The sequence below is a fragment of the Mustela erminea genome, chromosome 17 (assembly GCF_009829155.1).
Source record: "Mustela erminea isolate mMusErm1 chromosome 17, mMusErm1.Pri, whole genome shotgun sequence".
NCBI classification, from domain to species: domain Eukaryota; kingdom Metazoa; phylum Chordata; class Mammalia; order Carnivora; family Mustelidae; genus Mustela; species Mustela erminea.
In genome coordinates, this window is record NC_045630.1 from 67,350,381 (window position 1) to 67,367,012 (window position 16,632).

The 16,632-nt window shown below is 40.1% G+C and overlaps 1 protein-coding gene across 1 annotated transcript; it reads left to right on the plus strand.

The window, feature by feature from the left end:
* Positions 1-12,449: 12,449 nt before the first annotated feature.
* Positions 12,450-13,394, plus strand: LOC116575967 (olfactory receptor 10K2-like). Its single transcript, XM_032317582.1, has one exon. It carries the CDS (start codon positions 12,450-12,452, stop codon positions 13,392-13,394), a length of 945 nt encoding a protein of 314 aa, XP_032173473.1.
* The last annotated feature ends 3,238 nt before the right edge of the window (positions 13,395-16,632 follow it).

Sequence of the window (16,632 nt, forward strand, 5' to 3'; positions counted from 1 at the left end):
ATGGACTATAGGTTAGAAGAATTAATTCACTTATGGATAAAGGAGGAAATAATTCAAGTTCTAAAAGACTGATGGTAGAGAAGACATACAGACTGTTGGACTCACAGAAACCTTGGGTTTGAATCCAGCTAAATGCCATAAGCCACGGTCAATCTCTCTTGTGGTCAGTTATGCATAACAGGAGACTGCCAATACCTCTTCAGTGGCGCATTTTAAGAACTCAGTAAATTAGTAGATGTGAAGTAATCCCATGCTTGCCTGATAAAAGGCTTAAGGATTGCAAAATATTGTTCCCTTTCATATCCCCTCCATCTTCCTTCTTTCTTCTATAAACTAGGATTGTACCAAACGTCAGATATAGTGGCAAAGTAAGTTGACTACTTGAATTCTGTTGATACACCTAGTACTGTGTAAATAGTAGTAAATAGTGTTGTATGTGAAGAGCGCTCTTTCTTTCATGACCATTATAATAAGTAACCAAATTTCAATTAGCTATTTCAGTATCTCATACATATTCCACTGAGTACTCTGGATTTTGTTAAAGCTGTGTTTCAATAATAATTTATATAATAACTTCATAAATATTCATTTCTCAACCTTTCACTTGAGCACCCACTAGGCTTTCAAAAAAATTTTGTTCAGTTGATAAATGATGATAAAATGTAGTTCATTGAAATCTTCTAATTTACCTGTAAATATAAATTATCATGAAACTGAATGGATTTTTTTTCCTAAATTTTCAGTGGGTTTTTTTGTTTGTTTGTTTTTGTTTGTTTGTTTGTTTTTTGGAGAGAGATAGAATGTCTGTGTGGGGTGGGAGGGCCAGAGGGATCATAAGAGTGAAAATCTTAAGCAGGCTCCATGCTAAGTGCTGAGTCCCCAGGGGGGCTTACTTTCATGACCCTGAGATCATGACCGGAACCAAAATCAAGAGTTGGATGCTTAACCGACTTAGCCACCCAAGAATCTTTCAGTGGTAACTTTAGTATTGACTTAATAAGATGTTGAATAAAGATTTATTTTATATGATCAACTCAGAATATGTTTTCTACTGTTATTTTTAATCTAACAAATAGTTATTTAGCATCTGTCACTCAATAGGCACAGTGAGGCTAACTAAGACCCAGAGGTGAGAAACACTGCAATCTAAAAACAGAGAATTATACCACAGTGTGATAAGTAATTACTTGGGACATGATGGCTATATATGTGTGAGGATCTACCTCAATCTTGGAGAAATCAAAAAAGACTTTCTGGAGTAAGTAATATTGAAATTGAGATCTGAAAAGTAAGTAAAAACCGAGGAAATAGTGGTGAAGTGTTTTGGGCAGGTGCACCAACTCAGAGAAGGATTGCATAGCTTAGATGAGTATATTTATGTGCTCCATGTTTCTTAAAGTAGAAATACGGGGTGACAGACAGCAGTGATAATACAAGACAGAAATGGAATTCCCTTAGGAAGAACTTTCTGCCTTAGATTAAGACAGCCACATTGAACTCAACTGTATTAACAAGTGGGGCTTACGGAGGGTGGCTTGCTGACTTAACATAGTTCAAAATTACTATATGTATGGCAAAAAAGGATAGCTGAAGAAATAGATTTATTGATTAAATTAGGACAGTAGCTAGAACAGATGGGAGTAGATACAGGATGTAAATTATATATATATATATATGTAAATGTACACATCTATTAAAACAATTATGCATATAACTTACTTTAAAATGTGATTTTTCTGATAGGTGCAGAAAAATTCAAACATTTAACATCAATTATAAATAAAAACATATAGAGCTAAAAATAGTAGACTTTCCTAATCTGAGAGCCTATCTTTATAAATTAATAGCAAAAAAAAATTAAGTTAAAAAATAAAAATTCGCAGCAAATATCATGCTTAATGATAAATTAAGGGGACTGTCCCTTTGATACCAGGAATAAAACAATGATGCCCACACTCTATTCAGTACTGTGCTAGAGGTCTTTTCTATTATAAGGTAAACAAAAATATGATAGTTTGAAAGGAAGAAATTAAACTGTGGTCATTGAAAATATTCTTAGGAACACAGAAATTACATAGGAATATACAGATAAAGATGAGAATTAATAAATTAACATATTTATAAGGTTACCCGCTACAAAGTCAATAATAAAAAATATATATTTATCTGAATTAGCAGAAAATAAAATTCTTAAGTCTAGGAATATGGAATACAGAAATACAAAAGAACAAGAAAAGTCAAAATAATCTGTGAAAAGCACTAGTCGTATTGCATGGAGCACTGGGTGCTGTACGTAAACAATAATCTTGGAACACTGCATCAAAAACTAATGATGTACTTTTTGGTGACTAACATAACACAATAATTTTTTTTTTTTAATGAAAAGCACTAGTGTAGAGTACTTACATTTCCAATATAAAAAAAGATAAAACAATGCTGGTGCAAAAATAGAAACCTTGAACAATGGAAGAGAAAAGATCACTCAGAAATAATCCAATATACCTATATTCATCTGGTTATGGCAAAGGTGACACCGGGCTCAAGTGCATCTCTCATATTTGAAATGAAAGAAAATCTTTACAAAAATAGTGCAGCATCAATGGATATCCACAGGAGAAACAGAGAATGTACCTTTATCTCATATCACACATGTAATCGATTCCAGATGGATATTAGAACTAAATGTTAAGGTCAAGCAATCCGTTTTCTAAAATATTGAAAAATGCATGCTCTTGTGGGTGGGAGGTGCGGGGAATGGGCAACATGGGTGAAGGGGAGCAGGAGGTGCCACACTGGCATCTGCTGTACAGAAGGACAAAGAGAGACAGTGAGTGGGCAGGGATGTTGCCTTGTGTCATTCCTCATTCACGAGGACTTGAAGAGGCTGCTCAGTGGGAACTGCACCGGGGGAGGGTCTGGACAGTCTTAGTCCAGACTCATAGCCTGGGTGGGCTGAGAGCAAGTAAATAGACGTGTGTTTTCCACTGAAGCTGTAAGCCTGGGGTTTAAGGTGGGATACGGTCACATTATTTTGCAGACCTTCTTTTCTGATTAGGTATCCAATCATTATCTCTGGCTTCATTAATGTGATCGATCCTTCTATATTGGAAATCACATCCCCACATTATTAGGTCTGTGAACAACATGACGCTTAACTGTTTTCATTGTCTCTTGAATCACCCAGTGTAAATTTTGATGCATAATTTTGAAACTGAATTTAATACATGTATTTGGCTGCAGGGTACACATTTCTATACCCTCCTTCCAAAGGACTCCTTAATGACCCCTTCCAAAATCACCTTGCTATATTATTACTTTACTTTCATCCTAATTTCTTATATGTTAATACATTTATACTTGCCTACACAGCACATACTTAAATCATCTCTAATCCATCCTGGAAGGTGGTAAGGTCTTATAATTTAAGATTCCTTGGTTACAAATTAAAAGTAATCCAACTCAAACTGGTATTAATGGAAACTAAACCTATTGGCTCAGGTAAGCTGCAAAATCCACTCTGGCCATGGTTTTGGGCACAGGTTGATGTAGAGTTCCAACAGTCATCCTCACAGAGTCCTTGAGATGTGTCTCAAAGCTCTGCTTCTTCAGTCTTGGCTTAAGTTTTTAGCTTAAACTCAACAGTCTCTGACAACTCCAGCTCACACAATCCAGTCCAAAGGAAGAGAGAAGTCACTTCTTCAAATGTGAAAACAGAAGTTAAGACACTGGATTTTTCTGTTTCTGATGGTCCAGATTTGGATCACATGCCCATCCTGAACCAAACCCTCAAGCAGAGGAAACCCACTGGCTGACTGACATAGTACATGTCACCTGCTCTCCCCGGAAACATTAAAGGAAAGCAATTGGATGAGACTGAGGGCAAAACTGGGAAAAAATGAAGGCAGTAAGGGTGGCCATTTGTATATCTTCTTTGGAGAAATGTCTCCTCAGGCCATTTACCCTTTGTTTAATCAAGTTATTTGGTTTTTGGTTCTTTGTTATGGTTGTTGTTGTTTTGCTTTTGAAATGTATGAGTTCTTTATGTATTTTAGATATTAACCTCTTATCAAACACATACTTTGCAAATTTTTTCTCCTTCTTTAAAAATTATCTTTTCATTTGTGGATTGTTTCTTTGCTGTTCAGAATCTTTTACGTTTGATATCCTTGATGTTTGCTTTTGTTGCTTGTGCTTCTGGTGTCATATCAAAATAATTATTGTCAAGACCACTATCAAGATAACATTCCCTCTGTTCTCTTTGAGAAGTTTATGTTTAAGTATTTAATCTATTTTGTGTTGATTGATATGTATAGTGTAATGTATGTTTCCAATGTCATTCTTTTGTATGGAGATATCTGGTTTTTTCCAACACCTTTATTTTTTTTTAATTATTTATTTGAAAGACAGAGATCACAAGTAGGCAGAGGCAGGCAGAGAGAGAGAGGAGGAAGCAGGCTCCCCACTGAGCAGAGAGCCCAATGTGGGGCTCCATCCCAGGACCCTGGAATCAATGACCTGAGCCGAAAGCAGAGGCTTTAACCCACTGAGCCACCCAGGTGCCCCTCCAACACCTTTATTGAAGAAACTATCTATTTCCAAAAAGACAAACGAAAAGTGAAGAGGCATATGAAAAATTGCTCAACATCACTTATCATCAGAGAAATGTAAATTAAAAGCACAATGAGGTATCAGCTCACACATAGACTTATTGTTTAAAAGAATGAATTTTATTAAAGACAAAAAAGGTAAATATTGCCAAGGAGGTGGGGAAAAGGGAACTCAGGCACCCTGTTGGTGAAATTGCACTTGGTGGAGCCATTCATAATGGAGCCATTATGAAAAGCAGAATGGAGTTTCCCAAAAAAATTAAAAATACAATGATCGTATGATCCATCAACCCCATTTCTGAGTATTTATCCAGGGGAATCAGAATCAGGAGATCAAAGAGATACCCAACTAAAGGCCCACAAGGAAGGATGAATGGATAAAGAAAACGTGGTATATACATACAATGGAATCTTACTCAGCCTTAGAAGGAAGGAAGCCCTGTCCCTGGTCAGATGAGCCTGGAGGACATTATGATACATGGAATAAACCAGTCACAGAAGGACAGATACTACACAAGGTCCTGATAAGGGGAATCAAAAATAGCACAAACTCATAGAAGAGAATGGAAAATAAATGGTGGTAGCCCTGGGCTATGGGGAGGTGAAAATGAGGAGATGTCGGTCAAGGGTACAAAATTTCAGTTATGGAAGATGAGTTCTGGAGATCTACCATACCACACAGTACTACAGCTAACAATACAATACTGCATACTGCAGATTGGCTAGGAGGGTAGATCTTATGCTTGCCATTTTAACACAAAATGGTGAAAAGAACAATGACAGTAATAGTGATGGGAGGAAACTTTGGGAGCTGATGCATAGGTCTATGGGCTTGATGGTGGTGATGGTTTATGGGTGTGTACTTATCCCCAAGCTCATCGAGATGCCTACATTAAATATACACAGCTTTTCACAGGCCCATAATACCTTGATCAAGTAGTAGAAGTGAGCGATGGGCATCAGTAACAGAACAAAGTTCAGCATTCCCATTCAATCCATTAAATTCACTCTTCTTATTTCCTTCTTCATGGGCATGAGTTCTGATGCTCCCTTTTGCTCTGTTTTGTGTCATTTTTTCTTTATCTACTGATACTTGATGAGTTCCTACTTTGTGCCATCTCATTGTTAGGGGTTTCCAACATCCATCCACATATGGATGGAAAGTGATGCTGAATCACATTCATGCCTCATGTGGCCACGAGACAAGGGGAAACCAGAAATTCTGGAGATTAGAAAATAAGCAATGGTACTGTTGTGCAAACTGAGAGGACTTTTGTATCATCAGGTAATGCTGTCTGTGACCACTGATCTACCCAACTCTCTGCACACACTGATATCATGTCCCCTTTGCACAACAGTACACTGTATTTGTTTCTGGGTAATGGAAGAAAATGGTAGGAAAAATGCAGTTTGGGTGGTGAACTGTGTCTCTTTTCAGCTCACTCCCACCAGGGCCTTCACTATAAAAAGCAACATTGCTGAATCCACCCTCTAGCCTGACAGGAAGGGCTTCTCTAATTTTAAGTACAAAAGCCCATTTAAAGCTAAACCAACATGTTTTATAGTGCATCTATCATCATGCATTCTCTGTGTAAATTTCCCTTTTGTCCATTGGTAATGTGTAAAATTGAGAAATCAACTTAAAATTACTGAAATTTTCTAGGATTGCTTACATGCTGCATCTGAGAGTTGCTGAGAGCCCTCTTGCCTGACCCCAATTTTGAGCAATTTGGCATTTGTTGATTTCTATTTTTCACAATCAACTCAGCTGTTAATTAAACCCAGAGCAACATCTCCATGACGATGGGTCTGGCATCAGGAGACCCAGCTAAGAACCGCCCGCTACCAATAAATACAACAAAGGTGCCGACTCTTCTGTGGTCAGTGTCTGATGTGGGTTGTGGACTTCCATCAACTGGTGCAAAATGGCAGAAGGAAACTGAGTGCGTTTGGTCGGGGTCTAAGTCCCCAGATCATCATCACGTCTCTGTCCCTGAGTAGAGATCAGTATCCTCTGTCTCATTTTGACCTTTCCCCTTTCTCCACTTCAGCTTGGGTTTTTTGTCTCCAGCAGCCTCTGTGCCTCTGTTCCTCTCAGGAAGACAAAGAGCAGATGGGAGTCCATCCCTGAATAACAGACCTCTGTCTGGGAGTGACCCCCTCTCCAACTGGGAAAGCGGACAACAGACAGGAGGTGAGAGCAAACATCTAGCTCCCAGTGGGACCTATGGTTTTTCATCTCAGGTAAGAGACAGAGAGGGGTGATGGGCCCATGCTGGTGCAGTGCCCCTGAGAAGCAGAGAAGGCCATGAGTAAGGCTGTGGTCTCCAAAGAATGCTATCCAGGACGGTTTAAGCTTTAAAGTGAATTTCAGTATAACTATGCATATAATTTTATACATATCCTAAATTAACGGTCTCTGTGAGCTTCCTCAGTTTACATAGACACTGTCTTTGTTCCGATTTAACTCAGTAGGGCACTCAGCAATTTTAATCAGAAAATCTTTTGTTCATTAGAGCAAGGATACTTACCATGAGATCCACCCTCTTCATTAATGTGAAGTACATAATACTGCAGTGTTAACTACGGGCACGATGATGAAGAGCGGATCTCTAGAATGTGTTCATCTTGCACGGCTGGCAGCCATACCCACTGAGCAGCCACTGTGCACTTGCCCTGACTCTGACAATCACCATTCTGCTCTGTGTCTGTGCATTTGACTCTTTGGTTTCCTCCTTTACGTGGAATTTGCCTTCTGTGACTGACGTGCTTCACTAAGCATAATTCTTCCAGGCCCATGTTCTTGTAAATAGCAGGATTTTTTCTCTTTTTTTAAAAAAACTTTTTTTTGTTTTGTTTTTTTAAAGTCTGAATAACAACCCATTGTGTGTGTGTTTGTGTGTGTGTGTGTGTGTGCATCTACAAATCCAGAGTAATATTCTTTTTCAGAAATTATTGTGGTGTGTGGCATCTAGACGATTACAGTATCTGAGTTGTCTCAGAGTTCCTGAGTTCCTGCAGACAATGACAGTTGACATACCCGAAGACACAGAAGTCCAAAGGCATGCAAAATCAGAGTCAGTCAGAAACACTAGCACAAGTTCATAAAGACCTGGTGGGCTTAGGAACAGACATGGGAGAAACTGCACAAAGATGCACAAAGAGAAGTTAGTATCTACATAATAAACACCTCGAGGAAGAATGATAACACAATTGCAATAACATTCTGAAAGACAAATACCTCTCTTCTGTTGCTGACACATCAACTTGGTTGTTTCTGGCCTCAGGGTCTCCCTAGCACTCTCTGAAGCTCAATTTCTTCACCTCTCAGATGAGACTGCTGGGCTAGAGGTTTAAGGTCTCCTGTGACCATGACATTTATGACTCAGACTTTTTGGAGATCCTCCTGGATAAGGGACAGGTGCAGCGTACATTTCCCTGTCCTGGTCAAGGAAACTATCCTTTTAAACCCTTTCTGAAACCAGTGGAGTGCACTCAGCAGTATGGAAGTCATATTGAGAAGTATCTGCCTAATTTTAATTCTAAAATGATAATGACAGAACTGATATTTGCATAACACTTAACCATTGCTGTAGTATTTTCCCACTTATTTTGGAGAAAGCTTGAAAGTTAGGTTAGCTGATTATCAGAGTGAACTCCATTATAAAGATGAGAAAATTGATTTAGACACATCAAAGTCCCAGAGCCAATACAAGGTGGGGTCAGGACTTGAGTCCGCAACACAAGTGTCACAGAAATCCTGTCTGATTACCTTTGTACGGAAGGAGAGTGACAGAATTGCGCTGTCCTCGCTTTGGTAACATATGTGTGTGTGTTCTACTGGCTACTTCTACCGGCTGTGTGCACTTGAATCATATCCTCAAACTCTTTGGTTATTAAATTTCTCATCTTTATAATGGATATATTAAAAACAATATGTACCTCAGGGCTCATTATGAACACCAATGATCAATACATATAATTTTTTTTCACTTTCTTCTGAATATGGTGAACTTGTAATAAATGTCAGTTCACATTATATTTCTAAAAGATGGTTCTAAATTTTGGTTGATAAGCTCTCACAAAATTGTATTTTATTTTTTTTCTTCCCTGAAATGTCAAAATGAATACTGAGAGACTAGTGGTGGGGGGGGGGGTGAAGTCCCCCTAAGAACTAACTGAAGTAGCCTAGGGGTGGGGTTAGTTGGTGAACTTAATGTGACGTTAACGGTACAGAAACAGAAGAAAGGGAGAAGTGAGTGTTTCACAGCCATGTATGTATAAACACCTGCATTTCCTTTGGAAATATGAAATGTCTGTGTGTTAACACAATAAAACAACAGGCACTGGTTCTGTTCTGAAGGGCTAGTCAACACTAAGGAAAGTGGCCATCAGCTCAATCACAATGTTTACATGAATAACGCCTGTAATGTCATATTTTTATCAAAATGCTAACTGGTGATATTCGAATACTGTTTGCTCTTCAAAGCTTTCCAGAAATTATTTGTCGTTTCCTCAAGATTTTCAGGACATTTTGCTGGTACTTCTTTCATAATGTTTATGACGGTTTGCCTTGCAATATGCCTGCTGTTTGGTTCGCTCTTCTCAAACAAAGGGACAGTGATTTTACTCATATTTATATTTCCGGTGCTTAGAACATAATAGAAATCATGAAATCATAAAGTATGAGAATTATGGAGCAACATGTTCCATTCTTTAGGAGCTCGATGAAGAGTTGAGTTTGATACTTAAATACATAGATACCTAAAAACATTTACAAAATATGCATCATTGATAACTATAAAACATCCAGAATGAGAAATTCCTAATATGTGACTAGGATTGATACAATTTATTTTCTAAATTTGTCTCATACCATCCCCAACAAAATAGAAAATGTAAGAAAGCTCCTTTGCTTTCTACCAGATGTAATTAACCTACACGGTTGGCTCTGGCTGTGGAACAACCAGGCAGCAAAGGGCTGGCCTCATCCTTAAGTTCTAAACTTGCTCCCTCCAGTGCAGAGCAACACACCTTAGACAACCCGATTACCTTCCGTCAGGCTTGGAGAGCCTCAGGAGGATGATAATCCTCTTAAATTTTCCCTCCCTTGGAAAGCACAGAAATGGCGATTCAACGACTTGCCATGAGTTAAATGCTCATTATGTTACTGACAAAAAGGGAACCACAGTAAAGTAATGAAAGGAAAGTGTTTACTGAGCCTTCGCTATTTACTAAATTAGACTCTTCCATATACGTGATTTCAGTTCATCTTCACTGTCGCCCTGGGACACAGGAATTGCATTTCTCACTATACAAATGAAACAATGGGACTTGGGGAATTTATGATCTTACCACTAAAGTATGCCAGAGTCAGGATTAAGGCCTAAATTGGTTGAAGTTCAAAACCCATTTTATTCCATTACTCAACCTCACTTGTGCTTATAAAGGTAAAATTTGAGAACATAAGCATGGAAATTCATTCATTGTCCTAAGAATTGGGGATCCTGGAATTAGAAAGATAATAGTATACTAGGAATAAACATGCCTTCTAGGAAATAAAGACCCTTTTGTCAGGCCTTGAACAAAAAAGTAGCGGAATAAGGAGGAGGAAGAGAAGGTCTGACAGGGGTGGGGGGTGACACTATGGTAACACAAAACATCAGGGGCAACACAGCAACTGTGCTTCCCTAAACTTTTATACATCTAGATGAAAGTAGAAACTAAGTTATGCCCAGTCTCATTATATTCTCCAAGAATGCTTTAGTGCAACATTTCTATTGCATATACAAAGAAACCTAGAAACAAGCACAGACATATTCTTTTCCAAAGATATACAAAAGATTTTTCACCTTGGTGCTTTCAGCTGCAAGTGAGAATCTGCCATTTCAGTCACCACATTATTTTATAATAATCATTTCTGCAAACATCTCACTGCAAACCATGAGGTCTTGGACTGGGTCTTATTTTTATGCATGTCCCTAACGCACAGCGCCTTGTCATAATCACACTGATTAACACTTGTATAGCGTCTGATATTCTTAATGTAGGGGTTCTCTGCTAGGGTAGGGTATACTGCCATTATTTTTTGTTATTGGTATTAGTTAAGATAATAATTTTGAATGATGTGTTTTTTAACATTGGGATAAACACATTGAGATAAAAAATCTACCTTATATTTTCTCTCCCATTTACTTACATTCCCATATGCTCTAGAGAATAACCCATGTCCAAGGAGTTGGGAATACATGCAGTTCCAGTTATGCTCTCTTCAGTACTATATTCCTATTGTAAATGGAGATTTCTCTCTTGGGTTTGAAAGATACTATTTAGTTCCTTGTAGTACAGAAATCCTCAGGCACTCTTGGTCTTGTATAATTCTCAGGCCCGGGAGGAAAGAACACTGAGGATTCTCTTACTCTGAGCATTCTAGGAAGACTTCTTGACATCACAAGATAAGTAGCAATATGCCAAGTTAGCTTTTTTATTTATACGACTATTATTTATTGAGAAGCTATTAGGTGTACTTAATACGGTTCTAGATACGGAAGAGAATTCAGCTGAAGATACATACAATTTATATCTTCCCCTCAAGGATATAAAATCCAATGGAAAAGAGAGATGAGAAAAATGCGTTATAATATTTCAAAATTAAGTAAACACATTAAACTGGGGATTAATGCCATATGTAAATTCTTGGAACAGAGACAACTCTTTATGGGGTGATATCAAGGAAGTTCCCCAAAAGCAGATTTAGCTAAAGCCTTAGAATAATGGTAAAAGATTTGTAAATAAAAAATGGGTAACAAGGAGCCTAAGCAAGGAGTAGAGGCAAAGAAGATGAAACATATCTGCATAAGGATGCATTCCATGAAGGTTGATATGATCACAGACCCATAGTTCGGTTTCCAAAATAAGACCTTAAAGCCACAGAGAGTTGGAATATGAAGTCATGGGTAAATTTTGAGGAGGGGAGTAATATGATATCATTTATATTATAGAAATTTACCTGGAATCAGGGGTTGCATCTTCAGATGCATTGGAGAGAGATGTGGGTGTGACAGGAAGGACAAGCACAATGGGGTGTCAGTAGGAGTTAAGGGAAGTGATGGAAATGGACTAGGGTCCTGAGGAAGATGGGGGTTCTCTCTGCAGGAGGAAGCTTTCTGAGGTGGACCCTGGAGGATGCAGAGGTATATTCTATCCTGGAAACCTTGTTCCAGTTGGGGAACAGAATGAAGGTCCAGAAGCAACAGTCAGCATAATAAGGGTATGCAAAGGTAGAGCCAACGACCATGCCAGGAAGTGTGGCCTACAGGGGCAAGGGAAATGCAGGTCCAAGTTATGGAGAAATGGGAACTAAGAGTTGAACTATTTAAGGAAAATGTTAATGAGAAGATGCTAAGGATCATGGACAAAGTCACCTCTCAATGTAGTGTGTGAAAACGATGTACTCTGCAGCTGAGGGTCCAGGCATGTGAGGACAAGCAAGCCAAAAGGCCAGGTTTGCGTGATGAACGGTGAGGGCTAAGGGATGTGAATGACAGCTGCATCCTGCAAGAGGAGATGAGGGGATAGTTGGGTCTGAGGAACATCAAGAACCGTTTGCCTGTTTTGTTAGAATGACTGTGGAGATGCAAAGTTGGATGTGCTCTTGGCTGATTTTAGGCACCACCTTTTGTCTAAAATATAATCTGGGTAGAGGGGGAGTAATGAATTTAGAGCTCAGATCTTAACACCTATTCAATGATGAACAATTTCTTGTGATTCTACTCATTTTCAGAGGTTTATCTTGATACTATCTACCCCTCTCTTGGACTGTCTCCAAATGATGTACCTTCCATGGAGCGGGGCAATGAGACCCTGGTGAGGGAGTTCGTCTTCCTTGGCTTCTCTTCTCTGGCTGGGCTGCAGCGGCTGCTCTTCATAGCCTTCCTGCCCATCTACCTGTTCACCCTGGGCACCAATGCCATCATCATTTCCACCATCATGCTGGACAGAGCCCTTCACACCCCCATGTACTTCTTCCTTGCCATCCTCTCCTGCTCTGAGACCTGCTACACATTCGTCATTGTACCCAAGATGCTGGTGGACCTGCTGGCCCAGAAGAAGACCATCTCCTTCCTGGGCTGTGCCATCCAGATGTTCACCTTCCTCTTCCTTGGCTGTTCCCACTCTTTCCTGCTGGCAGCCATGGGCTATGACCGCTACGTGGCCATCTGTAACCCTCTGCGCTACACGGAGCTCATGGGACCCCGGGTGTGTGTGGGACTAGTGGGCGCTGCCTGTGCCTGTGGCTTTACTATTGCACAGATTATCACCTCCATGGTATTTCATCTGCCTTTTCACTCTTCTAATCAGCTCCATCATTTCTTCTGTGACATTGCCCCTGTCCTCAAAGTGGCATCTCACCATACCCACTCGAGTCAGATTGTCATCATCATGCTCTGTGCATTGGTCCTAGTTGTCCCCCTGTTACTGATTTTGGTATCTTACATACACATCATCTCTGCCATAGTCCAGTTTCCTTCCACATTAGGCAGGTACAAAGCTTTCTCCACCTGTGCATCCCACCTCATTGTTGTCACGATCCATTATGGTTGTGCCTCTTTCATCTACTTAAGGCTCAAGTCCACCTCCTCCTCCAGCCAAGATGCTCTCATATCTGTCTCCTACACTATCCTCACTCCATTGTTCAACCCGCTGATTTACAGCCTCAGAAATAAAGAATTCAGGTCAGCACTTCGTAGATCTGTGGAAAGAACCATTTCCCTGCCACAACGTTAATCAAGATCCTCCTCTCTCCAAGCAGTAAATTGCAAGGTGTGCAAGAAAAAACTCCCAGAGCAGAAGTGATCAAGCAAGAGAACAGTTTTCAAGAACAGAGATCATTTCCTTCATTTCCATATATAAAATTCAGAAAAATACATCTTGCTGCAATCACGTCCATTATTGCTCATTGAGTTTTTTTTTTTTTTTTTCCAGTTGAGGAAAAAATAATGGATGGCTATTATAGGAAAACTTGTCTGTGTTCAGAATTCTAGAGTCTGGCAAATACTATTATTCAATCTCAGCCAGATGGGAGACAAATTCTGAAAAATACTTCACAGCCATGACTACCTGTTTCAGGAAACCAAGAAGCTCCTGTCTCCATATTTCTCCCTTTATCTAAGTTTCCTGAGTCTCAGTCTTTCGATATTGGCAGACCACAGTGCTTACATTACATAACATTTGTACATGAGTGTGATGGTATCTGGTGCTTAAGATATATCCAAGTAAAGTTCAAGCAAGAAAATTGTATAAGAAGTTATTCATTTATGCGTTTCTAATGTATTATGGGAGCTGATTTTTTTTTCTAATTTTCTATGCACTGATACAAATCTAATTTTTTTTTTTTTTAAGAATCCCTTGAAGACACTCGCAGAAACATGGGTTAAAAAGAACATCTAAAATCTCAGAGCATGGCCAAGAAAGGCCAGCTAACTTAATCCTTTTCATTAACTATGCATAAATTCTTATGTAAAGAGCAGTTTCTGTTCTGTGTGCACCAGAATGCAGCAGAATCTCATGTGCATTTGAGACCAGAATTTGTGTTAGACATTTTTGTTTTCTTTCCTTCTGCAGGAGTGAAAGCCAGCAGGGTGCCCGCTCCAGCAGAAAGCTGCCTCCTGACTGTATACTTCCTTCCAAGATCCAGTGGGCAATAAAGGTCTTCTGACTGAATCACTGTTTCTCCATTTCTCCCTTTCCTTCCACCCGATGCCCATCAATGTCATATCCCACCCAAGCTTGAAATAGGAGGGAGGGGAGGGGATGTCTCATTCCCAGCCCCTGTGTATTGTGGGAGGCTGAGTCTGTCTGCAAGACTGGAAGTCAACTGCCCTTCTTCCATTCCTTTGAAGCTTGAGACTTGCCAAGAGAGGGGCCTGAAGAGAGCAGAGACTAAAGCAAAATTAGTTTCTTTGGCCATCATGTTGTGAGTCTGTTCCTGGTGCTAATTCTTCAAACCTGCAGTATGTGCTGCTCTTTCAAAACTGTTACTTGATGTGCACTTTGGGCAGCCTGGGAGGTACACAGTAGGATCCATACTTTATGGGTGAGAAACCAACTGTCAGAGGATTAAAATGTCTAACCCACTAGTGAGTAGAATTGATACGAGCCCACATCATCTGCTTCCTTTATGAAGGTCCCTGCAGTGCTTTCACATGACCTTCCATGAAGATACGATTGTTTTGATTAACAGAGAGTAGAATGCATAGGTATTCATCTCTGGCAGCAGAAGACTATGCCAGGTGACATCTGTGTAAAAGATAAACTCCCATGGATGACACAAATGGCCTTCACCTCAGAGAGTGTCACTAATTCCCACAAATGGCCTTCACCTCAGAGAGTGTCACTAATTCCCACCTCATATGATAGGTACTGTGGGGTGGAGGCGTGGGAAAACCTCCCCCTTTCCCTCTGGTCTTGTTCATGACTCGTTTATGCTGCTACTTGGAGTCAGATATCAGAACACTGGTTAAGCGTGTAGGGTCACTGTGTGTTAAAAGATCATGTGTGTTAGATGACTCTCCTCACACTTCATCCTCACTCTTTTTTTTTTTTTATTTGACCAAAGAATTCATTCGACCTTGGGTCTGATCTCATGGGTTAGAACTGAACATCCTCTCCTTCCTCTTACACACACACACACAATTCACATACACAAGCTCTCCTGGTTAATTATAGCTCCACCCTCTCTCCCCTTGTGTCTTCCAGGAAAGAGGTAAGATCTTCAGACATGGGGTTGGCTTTAATGAGAAAGCAAAGCCTGTTAGACCTTCAGACTAAGGGATTATTTCTGCTGAGTTTACAGGCATAAACTCAGCCAATAACAGTGACTCCGTTTGTTTCCGTTTAGTTTCATGGTCCAGGAACACATCATGGGAAAGGCTAAACCAAGGCAGAAGTAGGGATCAGGAAATTTCTGTGACCTTGGCCGCAACACAATGTGATATCACTCTAAGTGGATTTGGGGCCTCTCGGGCTGGCCTGGGCATTGAGACTGAATTTCTAGGACACCCTCTAACACTGAGCAGGCCAACCGCTATTCAAGGAAATGTAGTTTTAGGCATATCCGCCTACGATATCTACGGATTAGTGGAGAGTGAATGAACGCGGGACAGCAGTTAAAGCCCCCCCGCCCCTGCCACAGAGACATTCACGCGGAGCAGGCAACCAAGAGCCTCCCACCTCACAGAGCTCTTTCTGTTCCATAGAAGTCGGTGAAAGATTACTTTAAAATGAAAATTTTTGGTTTCCTAGTCATTAATTTATAACAATATTAACATTCACAAGGATTGAGAGTTGATCAGATTGACTGATTATTTACACTCAGAAAAAATTCAACACATCATTTTTTCCTGCTTTTCTCGTCTCTCTTGATGATTTTAATGAGATACCAGTAGTTTCACACATTTTCAGAAAAGCAGATGTTGTGCAATAAGAGAAGGAGCTCTGCCTGGGTCAGCTCCGCTCTGCACATCTCGCCAGGACCTCTCTCCTTTGAGAAGACAGTTGCTCAGAAAAGCGCCACGCGCACGTTTGTACCCATACCGCTCCTGGCAATTAAAATGTGACTGTGGCACCACTTCACCTTCCCAGTGAGATTCTGAGCCCGGTGACCAGAAATACAGGCAACGTGTGTCTAACAGGATGTGAGAGATCAGCTCGCGGCAAAACGGGGTTCCAGAAAAGCCCGTCTTGACGAGATTGTCCTTATCCCCTCTGCATCGAGTCAGCCTTCATGTGCTAATTCAAACTCAGTCCATGCTCCATGAGATGACTTCCTATATCCTTTCCCCAAAAAACGTCTGCACTTCCCAAGATAATTTTCCCCACAATTCCACTTTACCTTGAACGTTCCTTTATGGAAAACCTTTTGGAACATGATTTTGCTTTTTGCTTTGGTTTTCTCCCCTGCTATGTCTCAGTCAAGAAAGCTGCTCATTTCCCCTGGGGAATCTTTACGGGCAAAGTGAAGGAA